General features: G+C 41.8%; 2 protein-coding genes across 2 annotated transcripts in view; both read left to right on the top strand.

The window, feature by feature from the left end:
* Positions 1 to 660, top strand: part of COL24A1 (collagen, type XXIV, alpha 1) — a 346,183-nt gene extending 345,523 nt beyond the window's left edge. Inside the window, exon 56 of the mRNA XM_015416682.1 lies at positions 514 to 660. Within this exon, the coding sequence (XP_015272168.1) occupies positions 514 to 660 (147 nt within the window). The remainder of the gene's footprint in view (positions 1 to 513) is intronic.
* A 3,094-nt stretch (positions 661 to 3,754) lies between these two features.
* Positions 3,755 to 16,243, top strand: part of ZNHIT6 (zinc finger, HIT-type containing 6) — a 57,056-nt gene continuing 44,567 nt past the window's right edge. Inside the window, exons 1-4 of the mRNA XM_015416714.1 lie at positions 3,755 to 3,842; positions 14,831 to 14,896; positions 14,986 to 15,092; positions 16,070 to 16,155. Of these exons, the coding sequence (XP_015272200.1) occupies positions 3,766 to 3,842; positions 14,831 to 14,896; positions 14,986 to 15,092; positions 16,070 to 16,155 (336 nt within the window). The 5' untranslated portion in view covers positions 3,755 to 3,765. The remainder of the gene's footprint in view (positions 3,843 to 14,830; positions 14,897 to 14,985; positions 15,093 to 16,069; positions 16,156 to 16,243) is intronic.

Raw genomic sequence — 16,243 nt, 5'->3', positions numbered from 1 at the left:
AAAATCTGTGTATGCAAGCAGCTTGCTTTAATTTATTTATAGCAGAGATGTCGAACTCATTTATTACGAGGGTCAGATCTGGCATAAATGTCACTTTGTTGGGCTGAGCCATGTCTGCCATAAAATGTAATGCCAGGTACCCGAGATAGAAACTGTATTAAGAATAGCAGCTGGTAAGCTCTGAGTTACTGTGGCCTCACTGCAAGGGCTGGGAGGGAGGTGCAAAGGAAACCCACATGGACTGGAGAGCCAGCAGTTCAGCACTACGCAGATGCTCCCACACTGCTTGACTGCTGCAAACGAGGTTGTTCTGCCATGCTGAAGCCACAATCAGAGTGACCCCACACACTCCCCCCCCCACAGCAGTTTCCTGTTACCTCCCTTACACTAGTTGCTGGTGGGATGCATAAGAGCCCTGGATGGACCAGTTCCGGCCCCTGGGCCTTATTTTTGACACCCCTGATTTATAGTATTAATATACTTTCATTAATGATATTTTTCCATGCATTGCAGGTTCAAGATGGCAGCTGGCATAAAACCCAATTCCTTTTTCACAGTCAAGACACCAATCAGCTACCTGTCATTCAAGTGCATAAATTTCCATATCTCAAACAAGGACAACAGCACTACATAGAAAGTGGTTCAGTGTGTTTTCTCTAGGCTTCTGACTGGAATTGGGTTTCTTACATCATCATGGAATTATTGGAAGGAGTTTATTACAAAACTACAGAAGAATTGTGAAGAAAAGTTTTTCTTGTTTCTTAAAGAATCTCAGGAAGAAAAAGACTTCCTCCTAAGAAGGAGAAATGTGTTTTAAAAACCTTGATAACATATTTAATTTTGTGATTGGTGCTTGTGGTATTATTCTCTGGAACTGATATATATACTTGGAAATCCTTCAGAAAACCCCCATGTTCTTAACCTCCTTAACAGCACTGCCCAAAACCCCCTAAGGAAAGATGGAGGCATACAGTACAAAGGAGCAACCTTGGCTCATGCTCCCAAATGTGCAATAGCTTGTATTATAATGATATGAGAAAGAGTTATGCCACCAAAAACAAATCTTTTCCTTAAACACTTAAGTTGTATTACAGTCCTTTATGGACACAGACATCTTAACAGATGATACACTACCTCTTTTGTGTTTCCTGTCTGTTTTGCCTGGTGCTTTGGGGGAGGGTGCTTTTTATTTTGTTAAAGCTGTATGTACTGGTTACATCAAGAGAACTTGTCATTGTAAAATTGTTTTTTAATGGTCATATCATTGAGTGAAAACATTATTTATGTGAAAACCTTGTTTAAAATGTTTCTGTCTTAGATAAGGAACTGATACATGAGACAGGTCATTGTATCTGGCGCGTATAGAAATAACAGAAATTTGTAGCTGTAGAAGGGCTACATACAGGAGTCTTTTAAAACTTTCTGGACTGCAGTTAAGGATTTTTTAACTATCCAAGGCCACCTACAGTGATGTATTGTGTAAATATTTTGTAACTGCTGAAAATGTTAATACAGCATATATTTTAAATGGGTGCTATTAAATTATAATAACCTGTATTACTTCAGTTTCTTGGATATTATGAGTTTTGGCCCCATCTACAACACCCTGTTCCAGTTTTTATAATGTCTTCTGGAAAACTTTTCAGTCCTCAAGATATCAGAAATATTCTTTGACTACTTCTCCTTGCAGAAATCCGAACACGCCATTGTCAAACATTGTCCAACAATGTTTTAATCCACTGTTATCCAGAATGCAACGATACACTCCTGAAAGGGAAGAGACATTGATAATTTTAAACAATCTCTAATTATTATGTGTTTTACCTAAATATGTATGGTGTTTCAAAGATTTGCACATCATCTTTTTTACTTAAAGAAAGTACTCAAGATTGGAATATAACAAAACAGCAGCTGGAATCCAAAACATACTAACTAGTAAGTAAGGGCCAGTTTATATATGTAGCCCAGCAATATTCACTTTGCAGTTTGTGGAGAGCCATATTTGTAATTACCATCAACCAAAAAGAGCCACATGACTACTGTACTTCCTGCATGCCACCCCAGCACACACACACATAAATAGGATATCACTCTTAATGTTAATATAAAACTATATTTTTTAATACCGGGTTGCTATGGACGATGTGGGATTGCCTCTCCCCCCACCACAGAACCTTAACCAGCCCTCATGCATCTGGACTAAGGCTTCCCTCTCTGCCTTCTCACTCTTTCTCTTAAGCATGAGGCACAGCAGCTCAGATGATGGAGTGAGACAGCCAAAACTCCCAGACAGGGATGCCAGCCTCCAGGTGGAGCCTGGGGGCCCCCTGGAATTACAGTTCATTTAGACAACAGGGATCTGTTCTCTTGGAGAAAATAGATCCTTTGGAGGGTGGACTCTATGGCACTGTGCCCCACTGAGGTGCCTGTCTTCCCCAGGCCCCATCCCCAAATCTCCAGGAATTTACCAACCTGGATCTGACAACTCTCCCCCCCCCCCCATCCCTTGCCGATGGCCAGGTAGGACCTGGCAACTCTACTCCCAGAGGAGAGCAAGCTGGTCGTGGAGAAAGGAGAGTAAAACCAAGATCACCCCACTGTGGCCAATTTGCTCTTTTCCCAGGTGGCTGCCATGGGGAGGGTGCTTGTATTCTCTGTAACCAGACTGCCATCCTCTCTGCAGCCACCTGGGTGCTGGATGAGAATGAAAGAGGTGGAAAGAAAGAAAGAGTACATGGGGGCGGGAGGGGGAAGGAAGGGAGAGAGAGAGAGAGAGAGAGAGAAAGGTGGAAAGAAAGCAAATAGATGGGGAGGGAAAAAGAAAGGGGGGGGAGAGAGATAGAAAAACAAAGAAAGCAAATAGATGGGGGAGGGAAGGGAGCCACACGGAAATATGTGTGAAAGAGCTCCCAAGCCCGCAGCTTGGCCACCCCTGCCATAGGGTAAAGTTGCTTCAAAGAGTCCTATAGCGGCCCCTCTGGCGATCTTCCTGATTAGGAAAGCATTCAGAAAACAAGGGAACTTCTTGCACTGCAATACTATGCCAAATTTAAAAAGGTAAAGGTTCCCTTGGTCGAAAGCCAGTCGAATCCGACTCTAGGGTTGCGGTGCTCATCTCCGTTTCAAAGCCGAAGAGCCCGCGCTGTCCGAAGACGTTTACGTGGTCATGTGGCCGGCATGACTAAACACCAAGGCGCACGGAACGCTGTTACCTTCCCACCGAAATGGTACCTATTTATCTACTTGCAATTTCTTGCTTTCGAACTGCTAGGTTGGCAGGAGCTGGAACTTAGAGACAGGAGCTCACCCTGTCTTGCGGCACCCGGGTCTTGAACCGCTGAACTACTGACCTTCCATAGCCTGCAGTTCAGCGTCTTAACAAATTTACCTAAGCGTAAAGCTCGACTAGTTAACACGCTACAAGGACCTAGTGCTGAATGAGCGGGCACAGAGCCCACTCACTCTTCTAGAAGCAAGAAACAGACGACTGACTTTACAAATTACCTCAGTCTGCCGGAAATACTCATAAATTAACCAATCCACCACCCCACCCGCAAGCCTGGCGACAACGCCTACCCCCTCCATCAGCGTGAAGGAAATGCGCCTTCTCGACTCCTGAAGCAAGAAAGCGCCCCGCCCCCACGATTGGCGGAGGTCTTTCCGTAACTCCTGCCGCTAGGGGGAGGCCTCTCCTTTACATGCGCCTAATTAGCCGGTCTAGGCTTTAGAGGAAATACGACGCTGTCCGGTTCTGGGCATAGAGAGATGGAGGTTGTAATCATGGCAGACGATGGCAGTGTGGAGGCTTTTGAGGTTGTAAAGCGGAAGATGTCGCTGAAGAGGTAGGAGATTTCCTCCCCCAAAGCGGGGAGGTCTCTCTGCTCACTTTTCCTCACTCCGGAGGGGTTACCCAGAGTATTTAATTGAGACGAGACAGAAGAGACGGACTCGGGAATGAAAATTGTTCCATCTACGGGAAACTTAGTTTAGGCATTGGGGGGATCTTTGCCGCGTAGTGCGCAAGGTCCACGTGGTAAGAGGTCCACGTGCTGTTAGTTATGGGGGGGGGGGGGGATAAAAGAAATATTTAGTCATGAACGCTCACAGGCAAACGGCTCTCTCTTCCTTTGCACCCCTGCAGTTTTTTAAACTATATTGTCTGCCGTTGCACGTATCTGACGAAGTAGGGCTCTGTTCCCTAATTGTGTTAGCCCGTGGGGGAGGGGGGGGATAGCGACCGCTCTGAGAGCGAAGAAATTAACCTGTGGATCTTAACGCTGCTGCTCTTTAATAGTTTCATTTTAAAACCTGAGAAATAGCTCTGAGGAGTGTTTTAAAAGTTAATTGATGTGGTTGATTTAGTGAGAAATTTGTTTTCAGTCGTTATTTTATACCCTACTTTAGGATTACAGGTGTCCTCTTTTGGGCTCTTCTAAAAATGATGAAAATGAACTCTTGTTGGATAGGAACGTTAGGAATATTCCTAGTTAGTAGCAATTAACACAACTTAAATAGTAAGGGAATTTAAAATGAGGTTTGTCATAGTGATAGTTTGAAGTAGTCAGTCAGGAAATATGTCCTCTTTTTTGCTTTTCAAAATACAGTTAACCCTACTGGGGGCCCAGAGTAGCTAGCCACGTTATTGGGGGGGGGGGCACACACTTTAGCAACAGTTCAGTCAATGTTATGAGTAAAAACCAATAAAAACACTACTTTAAAATTATCTACATAAAACCTCTCCGTATATAACATGTCCTAATATACCTAGCCATTGAAAGATTAGAATCTGAGTAAATTATGCACTGGATGTTAGCTGATATTTTAATTGCAGAACACAGAAACTGTGCCACAGAAACAGTAGTTCTTTGGTCAGCCCCCGCCAGTATACTATGCTGAGAGTTTTCTGCTCAGAGAACATTTTCTTATCACAAAACAAAGTATCCAATAAATCTAAGTGTGCCTATACATAGAATCTATAGTGAAAAAACACACCTACCAATATCTCAAACAGAGGAAGGACAAAATTTACAATTAGATGGAATGTGTTTGCATCTTCCTGACAGGAGTGCAGATGGTGGCACATTAAATCTAGCCAGTCACATGGCAATATTTTTGAACTGTTGATATAGATAGGTAATGTGCATATTGATGTGGGATCGTTGGAGCTATGTTAAATAGTAGGGGAGAGCACACACTGCAAGCTTTGACCAGTGTATCCTTTATATGGTCATCAGTCTCTACACTAGCTTTACTTAACCCCACAGATTTTAAAAAGGGAGGGCAAAGACCAAAAACAGTTAATTTCACAGGCTGAGACAAGTTAGCATATAAGGATCAGTCATTAGTCTGTAAAGAAAGTTGTTCTGATCACTGATGAACAAAAGTCGGATTCTAAATCTAAAAGCTGCTATAAGCGCTGTTTCTATTCCAAGGGCCATATGAGGGCGCTCATCTAGGCACCATAAGAATTGTTCTTGGGAACCAGAAATTAATTAGTCTGGTAAAAGGAGTGGGTGCTTGCACCCAAACTGAAGCTGCATATAGAAGCTTATTTGTAATCTTAGTGGTAAATAATAGGAGCACCCCTGAGATAACTATGGGATGGCTGTCAAAGCCACAAAGCGAGAGTACTATACAGGTGCGATGTCATCTGCAAGCTCACACCCAGCCCAATTGTTTAGAACGATTCGGTCCATTACTACTCTGCCTCAAGGCAAACCAAACGCTAGGGAATTGGCCTTTGGTTGTGAGGCCTTTGTGAGCTATTTTGCAGATAAAATCTTGTCGCTTTGCCGCAACCTCCCTGCTACAGTTGATACAGTGAGTGAGCTTGAGGCTCCATGCATGTCTTCTGGTCAAGTTATGGATCATTTCGGTCTGCTCAGCCTAGAGGAAGTAAACAAATTGCTCCTAATTGTTCGCCCTACCACCTACTACCTTGATCCATGCCCTTTGTGGCTAATTAAAGCTGGCCACGAGGGGTTTCAAGGTGCCTTGTGGGAGATTATCAACAAGTCCATCTTGGAGGGTCTGTTCCCCAAGGCTGTAAGGAAGCAGTGGTCCGCCCTCTCTCGAAAAAGCCATCTTTGGACCCGGCTGAATTGGCCAACTACCGGCCAGTCTCCAACTAGGGAGTTGCCCAATTCCAAATAGGGAGTTGCTCAAAAAGACCAACACAACCACTTTTAACTTTAAAAGGGGTAACTTCTCTGATATGAGATCTATATCTTATTTTTGCAGTTCAGACCACATATCAGATCACGTGATATCTTGTTGCATGCAGCCTGGAAATCAATAAAGGCCGTGTGTAGAACACCACCATAGTCTTTAACGTACAGGAATGCTTAGAATATAACAATTATTTATAGTTCATCTACCATTTTGAATCTTGTTCGTGATTTATTATCGATAGAGATTCAGCCCAGTATGATAAAAGCCTGAGTAGATATAATGCATAACACTTCTTTATAATTGACAGCAGACTTATGGGTCTGTAATTACTGGGATTATCCTTGAGATGTCTTTTGTAGATGGGAATAACAATAGATTTTCTCCAAGCTACCAGCATTATTCCTGAAGAATATATCAGGGTGAATAAATGGGCAAGTCAGGGAATCCATCTATCTGTAAAAACCGTTAACAGTTCAGGAGATATATAGTCGCCTCCTGGAGCTTTGTTAATTTTTATATTGGGAATTAATTTCTCTATATGAGATGTTGATCCTGGAGGCAACTCTGGTAACCTTATTGCAGTTGTAGCAGATCTAACTTCTTGCGTAGCAGTTGAAAATAAAGCCACAAAGAGTTGTTCCCACTCCTGAGCTGTAATATGATAATTTAATGGTGTGTTGTATATCCCTCCCAAATAACCTCCCAAATGACATGTGAATCATTTTGTCAGTGTATAATACTTATCCCATCTTGATTTCATATCTCTATTCTTATGACTTTGAGTGTCTGCCTTTACCCTCGTGACAGCAACCTTGTGGGTTGCTAGATTGAGTGTAACTGTCCCATGGTTATCCAGTAGGCATCCATGGCAGAGTAGGGATTTGAACTGGGCCTCCCAGATCCTACACTGACATTATACTACAAAAGCTGTTAAAGGGGAAAAAAGGAGTTTTGTGACATCTAAGAAACAAAGTTATTGTATCATAGGATTTTGTGGGCCACGGGTGTGTGACAGTCTGTTTGCCCCAATACATAGGTTGGTTCTAAAGGTGTCACAGGACTCTTTCTTGTTTACACTTACTTTAACTTGATTTATATCTTGGTACATCCGAAGGTGGGAAGGTAACAGCGTTCCGTGCACCTTGGTGTTTAGTCATGCTGGCCACATGACCACGGAAACGTCTTCGGACAGTGCTGGCTCTTCGGCTTTGAAATGGAGATGAGCACCGCAACCCTAGAGTCGGATTCGACTGGCTTTCGAGCAAGGGAACCTTATAACCAAAGCAGTTCTTACACACATTTTAACATTTACGGGGGCAAGACTCCCTTATTAGCATTGCTGCCAGGAAGGATAGGATGCAGTCTCCCAGACTGAGGCTGGTGCTTTTCCTCTTGCTTCTTCAGGTGCAGGACAACTGATTGATTATTAAGGAATATAATCAGGGCTGCATTAAGTCAGCCTGAGGCCCTAAATCATGCCGAGTTACCAAAAAATTGATAATTTTTTTTAAATTCTTTTTATTATTATTTTCCAAGCACAAGAAACAATTACAGGTTTCATAAATTGAAAGGAAGTCATTACATTAAACACTTTTTCTTTGATTATTACAGGCAGTCCAAACCCATTGTTTTGGCGAGTCACAATCATCTAAACATTCATATTTCTTTTACTATGGGCTTGGAAAGATTATTACTCTATCTACCATTCTTCTTGAGGTTTTTCTCCCTCCATAGCTTTAAACACTGTCATTTCACTTATTGTCTAATGTTTAAACTATTGTAAACCATTAAACTTAAACTTGTATCTTAAGTTTTTTTCTATTTTACTCATTATTATCAGCTAAATATCTGTTCAACTTAGATCTAGTTTGTATATAAAAACTACAAACAAAGTAAGTTGGTGCTCAAGTTACACTATATCTTATTCAAAAAATTGATAATTGAGTAATTTCTTAGAGGCCCTTCATAATCTGGAGATCTAAATTGTAATTTGTTTAGTTTGTGCATAAATCCAGTTCTCAATATAATTGTTGATTCATTTGAAATGTAGTATTGGAGGAAACTTTTATGAATACCATGGACTGCCAAAAAGAAAAATAAGGAAAACAATAGAATGGGAAGGACTAGAGATCTCTTCAAGAAAATTGGAGAAATCAAGGGAGCATTCCATGCAAAGCTGGCCATGATAAAGGACAAAAACAGTAGGGACCTAACAGAAGCAGAAGAGATTAGGAAAAGATGGCAAGAATACACAGAAGAACTATACAAGAAAGACCTCGATGTCCTTGACAACCACGACGGTATAATCACTGACCTCGAGCCAGACATCCTGGAATGTCTGCATCGATTATGAGCTTTCTCTTAGAAGATGCTCCTTGCTTGTGACCGGCTTATTTTTCCTTAAGCCATTCTAACAGCCATTCTCCTTTAATTATTTATGTAAAACTAATGCATTGTATTACCATATTTAAATTAATGTTAAAGATGTAAATAGTTATGTTTAAATAAAATGGAAGTACAGATGGCAAGAATACACAGAAGAACTATACAAGAAAGACCTCGATGTCCTTGACAACCACGACGGTATAATCACTGACCTCGAGCCAGACATCCTGCAGTGTGAAGTTAAATGGGCCTTAGAAAGCATCACTAACAACAAAGGTAGTGGAGGTGATGGTATTCCAGCTGAGCTATTCAAAGTCTTAAAAGATGATGCTGTTAAAGTGCTGCACTCAATTTGCCAGCAACTTTGGAAAACGCAACAGTGGCCACAGGACTGGAAAAGGTCAGTATACATTCCAATCCCAAAGAAGGGCAATGCCAAGGAATGTTCAAACTATTGCACAATTGCACTCATATCGCACGCTAGCAAGGCGATGCTCAAGATCCTACAAGCTAGGCTTCAACAGTACGTGGATAGAGAACTGCCAGAAGTACAAGCTGGGTTTCGAAGAGGTAGAGGAACTAGAGATCAAATTGCCAACATTCGCTGGATTATGGAAAAAGCAAGAGAGTACCAGAAAAATATCTACTTCTGCTTCATTGACTATGCTAAAGCCTTTGACTGTGTGGATCACAACAAACTATGGCAGGTCCTTAAAGAGATGGGAGTACCAGACCACCTCACATGTCTCTTGAGAAACCTGTATAAGGGCCAAGAAGCAACAGTTAGAACCGGATATGGAACAACTGATTGGTTCAGCATAGGAAAAGGAGTACGACAAGGATGTATACTGTCACCTTGCTTATTTAATATATATGCAGAGTACATCATGCGAAATGCTGGCCTGGATGAATCACAAGCGGGAATTAAGATTGCTGGGGAAAAGATCAACAACCTCAGATATGCAGACGATACCACTCTAATGGCAGAAAGTGAAGAGGACCTAAAGAGCCTCTTGCTCAGGGTAAAAGAGGAGAGCGCAAAAGTGGGCTTGAAGCTCAACATCAAAAAAACTAAGATCATGGCATCCGGCCCCATCACTCCTTGGCAAATAGAAGGGGAAGCTGTGGAAGTAGTGACAGACTTCACGTTCCTGGGATCCCAGATCACCGCAGACTGTGACTGCAGCCATGAAATTAAAAGACGCCTGCTCCTTGGGAGGAAAGCGATGGCGAACCTAAACAGCATGATAAAAAGTAGAGACATCACCCTGCCAACAAAAGTCCGCATGGTCAAAGCAATGGTATTCCCAGTAGTCATGTATGGCTGCGAGAGTTGGACTATAAGGAAGGCCGAGCGCCGAAGAATAGATTCTTTTGAACTATGGTGCTGGAGAAGACTCTTGAGAGTCCCTTGGACTGCAAGAAGATCAAATCAGTCAATCCTAAAAGAAATCAACCCTGACTGTTGTTCCCTGGAAAGCCAGATAATGAAATTGAAGCTCAAATACTTTGGCCACCAAATGAGAAGGGAGCACTCACTGGAGAAGACCCTGATGCTGGGAAAAATTGAAGGTCAAAGAAGACGGGGACGGCAAAGGATGAGATGGTTAGACAGTGTCATCGATGCAACGAACATGAAATTGAGCAAACTTCAGAGGATGGCGGAAGACAGGAGGGCCTGGCGGGATCTGGTCCATGGGGTCGCGAAGAGTCGGACTCGACTATGCGACTGAACAACAACAAAGGCAATTGCATTTGTTTGAAGGAAAAAAATTAAGTCTTTATATTTCTTTCTCCTTTGTCTTATTTCAAATGGGATATCTTTCAAGATCCTGATAGTATTGTCCCCAATTTTCAAAGGTGACCCTGCAGTCACTCTCAGATCTTCACTTCTTAATTCATGCGCATGGAAGGGGCCCCTCACCTGCTTGCTTTACTTTCTAGTCCATGGGGTGGGAGATTTCTTTTTAAATCAGTTTATACGCTCTAATCCAACTCACAGTTCATGTTCGTTCTTGCGACCTCACTGTAGCTCCATTTAAACCGCTCAATCTCCAGCGCTTGTCCCGGTCAGTGTCACTACTTCCATACAGACACACAGCAGGAGGACCGTCGGGACGGAGATGCGCCTCGATTCCCCAGCATCGCGCTGAAGAAGAGGCCACCTCTGAAAAGTCCCATGGCTGGGAGCCTTTCAACCAGGCTCCCAGGGGGGGTAGCGAGACGTCGCCCCCCCCTCCTATCTGCTGGTGCGCAGATGTCATCCCCGGGTGGTCCGGTAGATGAGTCTGCTCAGCGTGCCGCCATAAACCAGAAGACCTCCATTTAAACTTCTGATTCTATTTCTGTCACCTTTTGCTTCTCAACTATCTTTAGCAATTTTATGAGATTCCTCAGTCATTCACCAAGGCTTTTTATTTCTTTTGGCTATAGGAATAATCTGCACATTCTTCTTTGATAATATCTCTGGTTTCAACCCATAGTTATTCCAGTTCTCCTTCACATGCAAATCTGTTCTTTATATGATCATTAAACTCTTCAGGAATGTTGTTTAGATTGTATTTTGACGCTAAGAATGTTAGATTGCATTTATAAGATCAGATTTGGGTAGCTGAGTTTGCAATAATAATACAACAAAAATGTAGAATTCCAGTGTTCAGATGCAATATGCAAGCTGTCAGGATATACAGAACTCAAAGATTGTATATATTGTATACATGTGAGGGTTTTGTTTTATTTTAATGATAGTTCTGAGTGAGGGCAGGTTTCCCTATGATCACGTTCAGTTTAAATTACTGTAACACATTCTGTGTGGGGCTACATTTGAAGGCAGTATGGAAACTTCATTTGGTTAGAATGTGGCTGACAGAGTGCTAGTAAGTGGCTAATTACAGATCATGCATGTGAAAAACTTCATTGGCTTTCTGTTTGGTGCCAGTTCATTTCAAAGTACTTGTTCTTACATTTTAAGCCAAAGTGCCTAAGACCACAGAATCTTAAGTACCACCTGCCCTCACATGAACCAAAGTTTTAAGATCATAAGAACATAAGAGAAGCCAATGTTGGATCAGGCCAATGGCCCATCCAGTCCAACACTCTGTGTCACACAGTGGCCAAAAATACCAGGTGCCATCAGGAGGTCCAGCAGTGGGGCCAGGACACTAGAAGCTCTCCACTGTTGCCTCCCCCAGCACCAAGAATACAGAGCATCACTTGCCCCAGAGTCCCTATCTATACCTTGTGGCTAATAGGCACCGATGGATCTCTGCTCCATATGCTTATCTAATTCCCTCTTGAAGCCGTCCATGCTTGTAGCCGCTACCACTTCCTGTGGCAGTGAATTCCATGTGTTAATCACTCTTTGGGTGAAGAAGTACTTCCTTTTATCTGTTCTAACCCGACCGCTCAGCAATTTCATTGAGTGCCCACGAGTTCTTGTATTGTGAGAAAGGGAGAAAAGTACCTCTTTCTCTACCTGCTCTATCCCATGCATAATCTTATGAACCTCGATCATGTCACCCCTCAGCCATCGTTTCTCCAAGCTAAAGAGCCCCAAGCGCTTTAATCTTTCTTCACAGGGAAAATGTTCCAACCCTTTTATCATTCTAGTTGGCCTTTTCTTCCCTTTTTCCAAAGCTATAATATCCTTTTTAAGGTGTGGTGACCAGAACTGTACACAGTATTCCAAATGAGGTCATACCATTGATTTATATATAGGGCATTATGATATTGGCTGATCTGTTTTCAATTCCTTTCTTAATAATCCCCAGCATAGCATTGGCCTTTTTATACTGTAATCGCACACTGTCTCAACAATTTCAGTGAGTTATCTACTACAAGATCTCTCTCTCTTGGTCAGTCTCTGCCAGTGCAGACCCCTTCAATGTGTATTTATAGTTAGCCACTTGGCCACATTGAATCCCATTTGGCACGTTGACGCCCACTCGCCCATCCTCGACAGATCCCTTTGGAGTGCCTCACAATCCTCCCTGGTTTTCACCACCCTGAACAACTTTGTATCATCCGCAAATTTAGCCACTTCACTGCTTACTCCCAACTCCAAATAATTAATGAACAAGTTAAAAAGCATTGGACCGAGTACTGATCCCTGTGATACCCCACTGCTTACCATTCTCCACTGTGAAAATTTCCCATTTATACTCACTCTGTTTCCTATTAATTAGCCAGTTTTTGATCCACAAAAGGACTTGTCCTTTTATCCTGTGATTTTTGAGCTTACTTAGGAGCCTTTGATGAGGAACTTTATCAAAAGCTTTCTGGAAGAGGCCCTGCTCTGTGTGCACCCACTTCCCAAAGTGAAGTGGGTGACAATGAATTCAGTAGATTTTCTGTTGTTGTGCCTCATCTGTCTAGTGCTATTTACCAGCTCTTCACCTGGTGCCAAATTTATGTATGGGTCTTCATATACATGATAAATAAACGTTTCTCGTTCATTTACACGTTTAGGTAGTGAGTGGTAATTCTGGTCTATATTAACATTTCATAGATACTGTGAATTAGAAGTCCATTTATTCAAAATATCATCTTGTGATCATTTTATTTGTTTGCCCTTATTTTTAGCATTGGAAGACACACTAGAATATATCAAAAACTGTGAACAGTGATGACCATTTTGTTATGTTGCTTCCAGTGATTGATTTAGCTAGTACACAGCTGTTGAAGGCACAGAAATTCTGTTGGGGGAAAGTGGCAACTTTAAACCAAAGATTTTGCTCTTTGTCTGCATGGAAATCTCTTTACTATGTCAAGCTGCAACCTGGGTCACTTTGCCTCAAACTGCAGTTATAAAAATGGAAGTACTATATAACATTTGGTAGTTTTGAAAGTGGAAAATGTTTCACAGTTAAGCCTGAAATTGAGACGACTGTATGTAAACAAGGTCATGATGCTCTGTAGAGGATAACAAGAGACACATGGGTGATCATGCATATTTTCTTTCCAAAGGATTTATTTGAGCGCACAACACACATGCTCCATTAAGGCACATTTCTCTAAAATTGTAACTTCTCCATAAACTTTCTGGCTTATTGCTGTTATTGTATAATGGGATCAGCAATCAGAGGGCTGGAAGTTCACACTCATACATGAGATGTATTGCTGTCCATTTTCTCATGCTGCTGTAAATAAAGTATAGAATCAAGCTTAACCTCTTTAAGAGGGCAGTGCCATTTCAGTGGCAGGGATGCTTAAGAAATCTGTATCTAAGCAGTGGTAGGAACTTGGCAGTTCAATAGGTATCATTTCCTAATTACAAAGGAGAAGTTCCTGGGAGGCATTCAGTGCCACTAATGGGAATTAAGTTCTTCAATAATATTTGAGTGCAGTAGAAACTTAAATACAGCAGACAGTTCCACTAAATGAAGCAGGGGGCAATTTTTGCTGATCCCCCCCCCCCATGGATCTCTTCCACCCATGATGTTCATGGAGGTACCCTTTCACCCAAGAGCATCCTTTCATTTCTAGCTGGAATGCATTAGGGTCTATTTATGCTAGAGTGGATCCCATTCCTCTTGCAATTTCTGCAGCTAGAGAACAAATGTATAATGGCATGACAATATCAATTTGATCCATTTTCACATGCTAAATGAACATTATGGCCCAATCAAGAGCTAAAAATTGGGAAGGAATCTTTGTTATGGAAGACTTGGACCGAATAGGAGGATATTTACATTGGACTATTTGATAGTTACGGTGATGGGTTTTTTTCATTTTCTGAGCTGAGGTCTGAATATGCCTTGTAGAATGTCAGTACTTACAGTTGCCCTTACTACAGCTAAAAGACTCATTTTACAACACTGAAAAGATAAAAGCCAACCTCTGGTAAATCAATGGATTGGGGACATTAGAACTCTGTCAATATTTGAATTCCATGGCATATAGACAGCAATTGCACATGGAAGCTGTTTATAGAAACTTATATGTAGATCCACCACCACCGATATTATATTTTTGTCTTTATGTATATCTTTTTTTTTTCCTTTTAAAAATCTTATTTAGCTGCTGGGTCTTAATTTTTCCCCCTTGTTATTTTGTTTCTGGGTTTAAAAATAAAAGAAGAGCAGCATTTCAAAGAATTTCAGTAGGCTGCAATGGATGGGGGGGGGCTGATCCCAGTCTGACCCAGTCAGGGTCAGTCCCAGTTTTAGCAAAGAAATACATCCATTGTTTTAAAAAATATTTTCTTGAAATGCTAACCCTTTAATACACCCATGTTATTAAAGTGTAATTTTTTCCTGTAATTTTTATATTTAAGGTGTGAAATATGTAACACGGATGAAGCAAAGTATCGGTGTCCTCGCTGTTTGAAATATTCATGCAGGTACGTAAAACTGACGGGCATATGCTCTTGTTTTCTTCCTTATCTGCTGCAAGTCGGGTGACAGTACATTTTCTCTTTTTGCTTTTCAGCTTAGTTTGTGTGAAGCAACATAAAACGACGTACAACTGTAATGGAGTCAGAGAAAAAACAGCCTTTGTTTCCATAAACCAATTCAGTGACTTAAATCTTCTAAGCGGTAACAGTCTGAAAAATTCTTATCTATTTGAAGACCGAGAGTGCTATCAAATAGATAGGTGGGGGTGAGGGGCAGTGAACCACATTTATGCCATGTTCTATCATTTTTGTGTTTATTTTAAACCTAACTGTGAGTAGAAAGAATATTAACACTGTTGTTTCAAGAATAGGCACCATCAACAGTGCATGTTGTTCAATACTTCAAGAAATGCTTAGTTTGACGGACTGGGGAGAACGGGTGAAAGAATGGGTGAGGGACCGCATTTCCCCATATATTCCCCAAAGAGCACTTCGGTTGGGATCACAATACCGACTGATGACCCCGGGCCCTAAGGAGGCCAAGCTTGTGGCAACAAGGGCCAGGTCTTTCTCAGTGGTGGCTCCTACCTGGTGGAATGAGCTCCCGGAAGAGATCAGGGCCCTGCAGGACTTGGTGCAGTTCCGCAGGGCCTGCAAGACGGAGCTCTTCCGCCAGGCTTATGAGTAGGAGCCGCCACGGCCACTAACATCACTGTGCTGTTATAGAGAGAGACCGCTGGGGGGGGATTGGACAACATCTTCCATTCCCCCAGCCTTCCCCCTGCTACGCAAGATGTTGGAGTTTACTTATGCATACGTAGAACTGATTTTAGTCTGTTTTAAACTTGTACTTGTATTATGTATTATGTAAACTTGTATATTGTATGCACTTTGTATGCACTTTGTGCCCAATGTGAGCCGCCCTGAGCCCGTTCGCAGGGTATAAATACAATAAAATAAATAAATAAAATAAATAGGGCATTGTCTTGAAAATTTCTTGCTTGCCACTTTACATGTGTCTGGCTCTGTGTTAAGTATGTATTTAATGTACAAAAATAAGTTGCTAGAACAATGTTACATCTTTACATGCAACAGTTAAAAGCATCTTATGCCTCCTTTCCTATGACTGTATTATGTACTTATAGTGCTGAATATATCACGTTTCCTTGCTAATTTCAGATTATCGGTTTCTGGAAGATGTGGGAAGAATGGCTGACCGTGCTGCTCGGGATGGTGCTTCACATAGACCAAGAACAAATAAATTTGTAAGTTCTTATAGCCATTTCTATCATACTGCAGAAGTGAAATTTTAAACCTGTGTGGTGGGGTTTTTGTTAGTGTAAATTAGAAACA

The sequence above is a fragment of the Gekko japonicus genome, unplaced genomic scaffold, assembly GCF_001447785.1.
Source record: "Gekko japonicus isolate JY-2015 unplaced genomic scaffold, Gekko_japonicus_V1.1 scaffold16, whole genome shotgun sequence".
Lineage (NCBI taxonomy): Eukaryota > Metazoa > Chordata > Lepidosauria > Squamata > Gekkonidae > Gekko > Gekko japonicus.
Note: the sequence above shows the minus strand (reverse complement) of the source record. Positions and strands in the feature narration are given on the sequence as shown.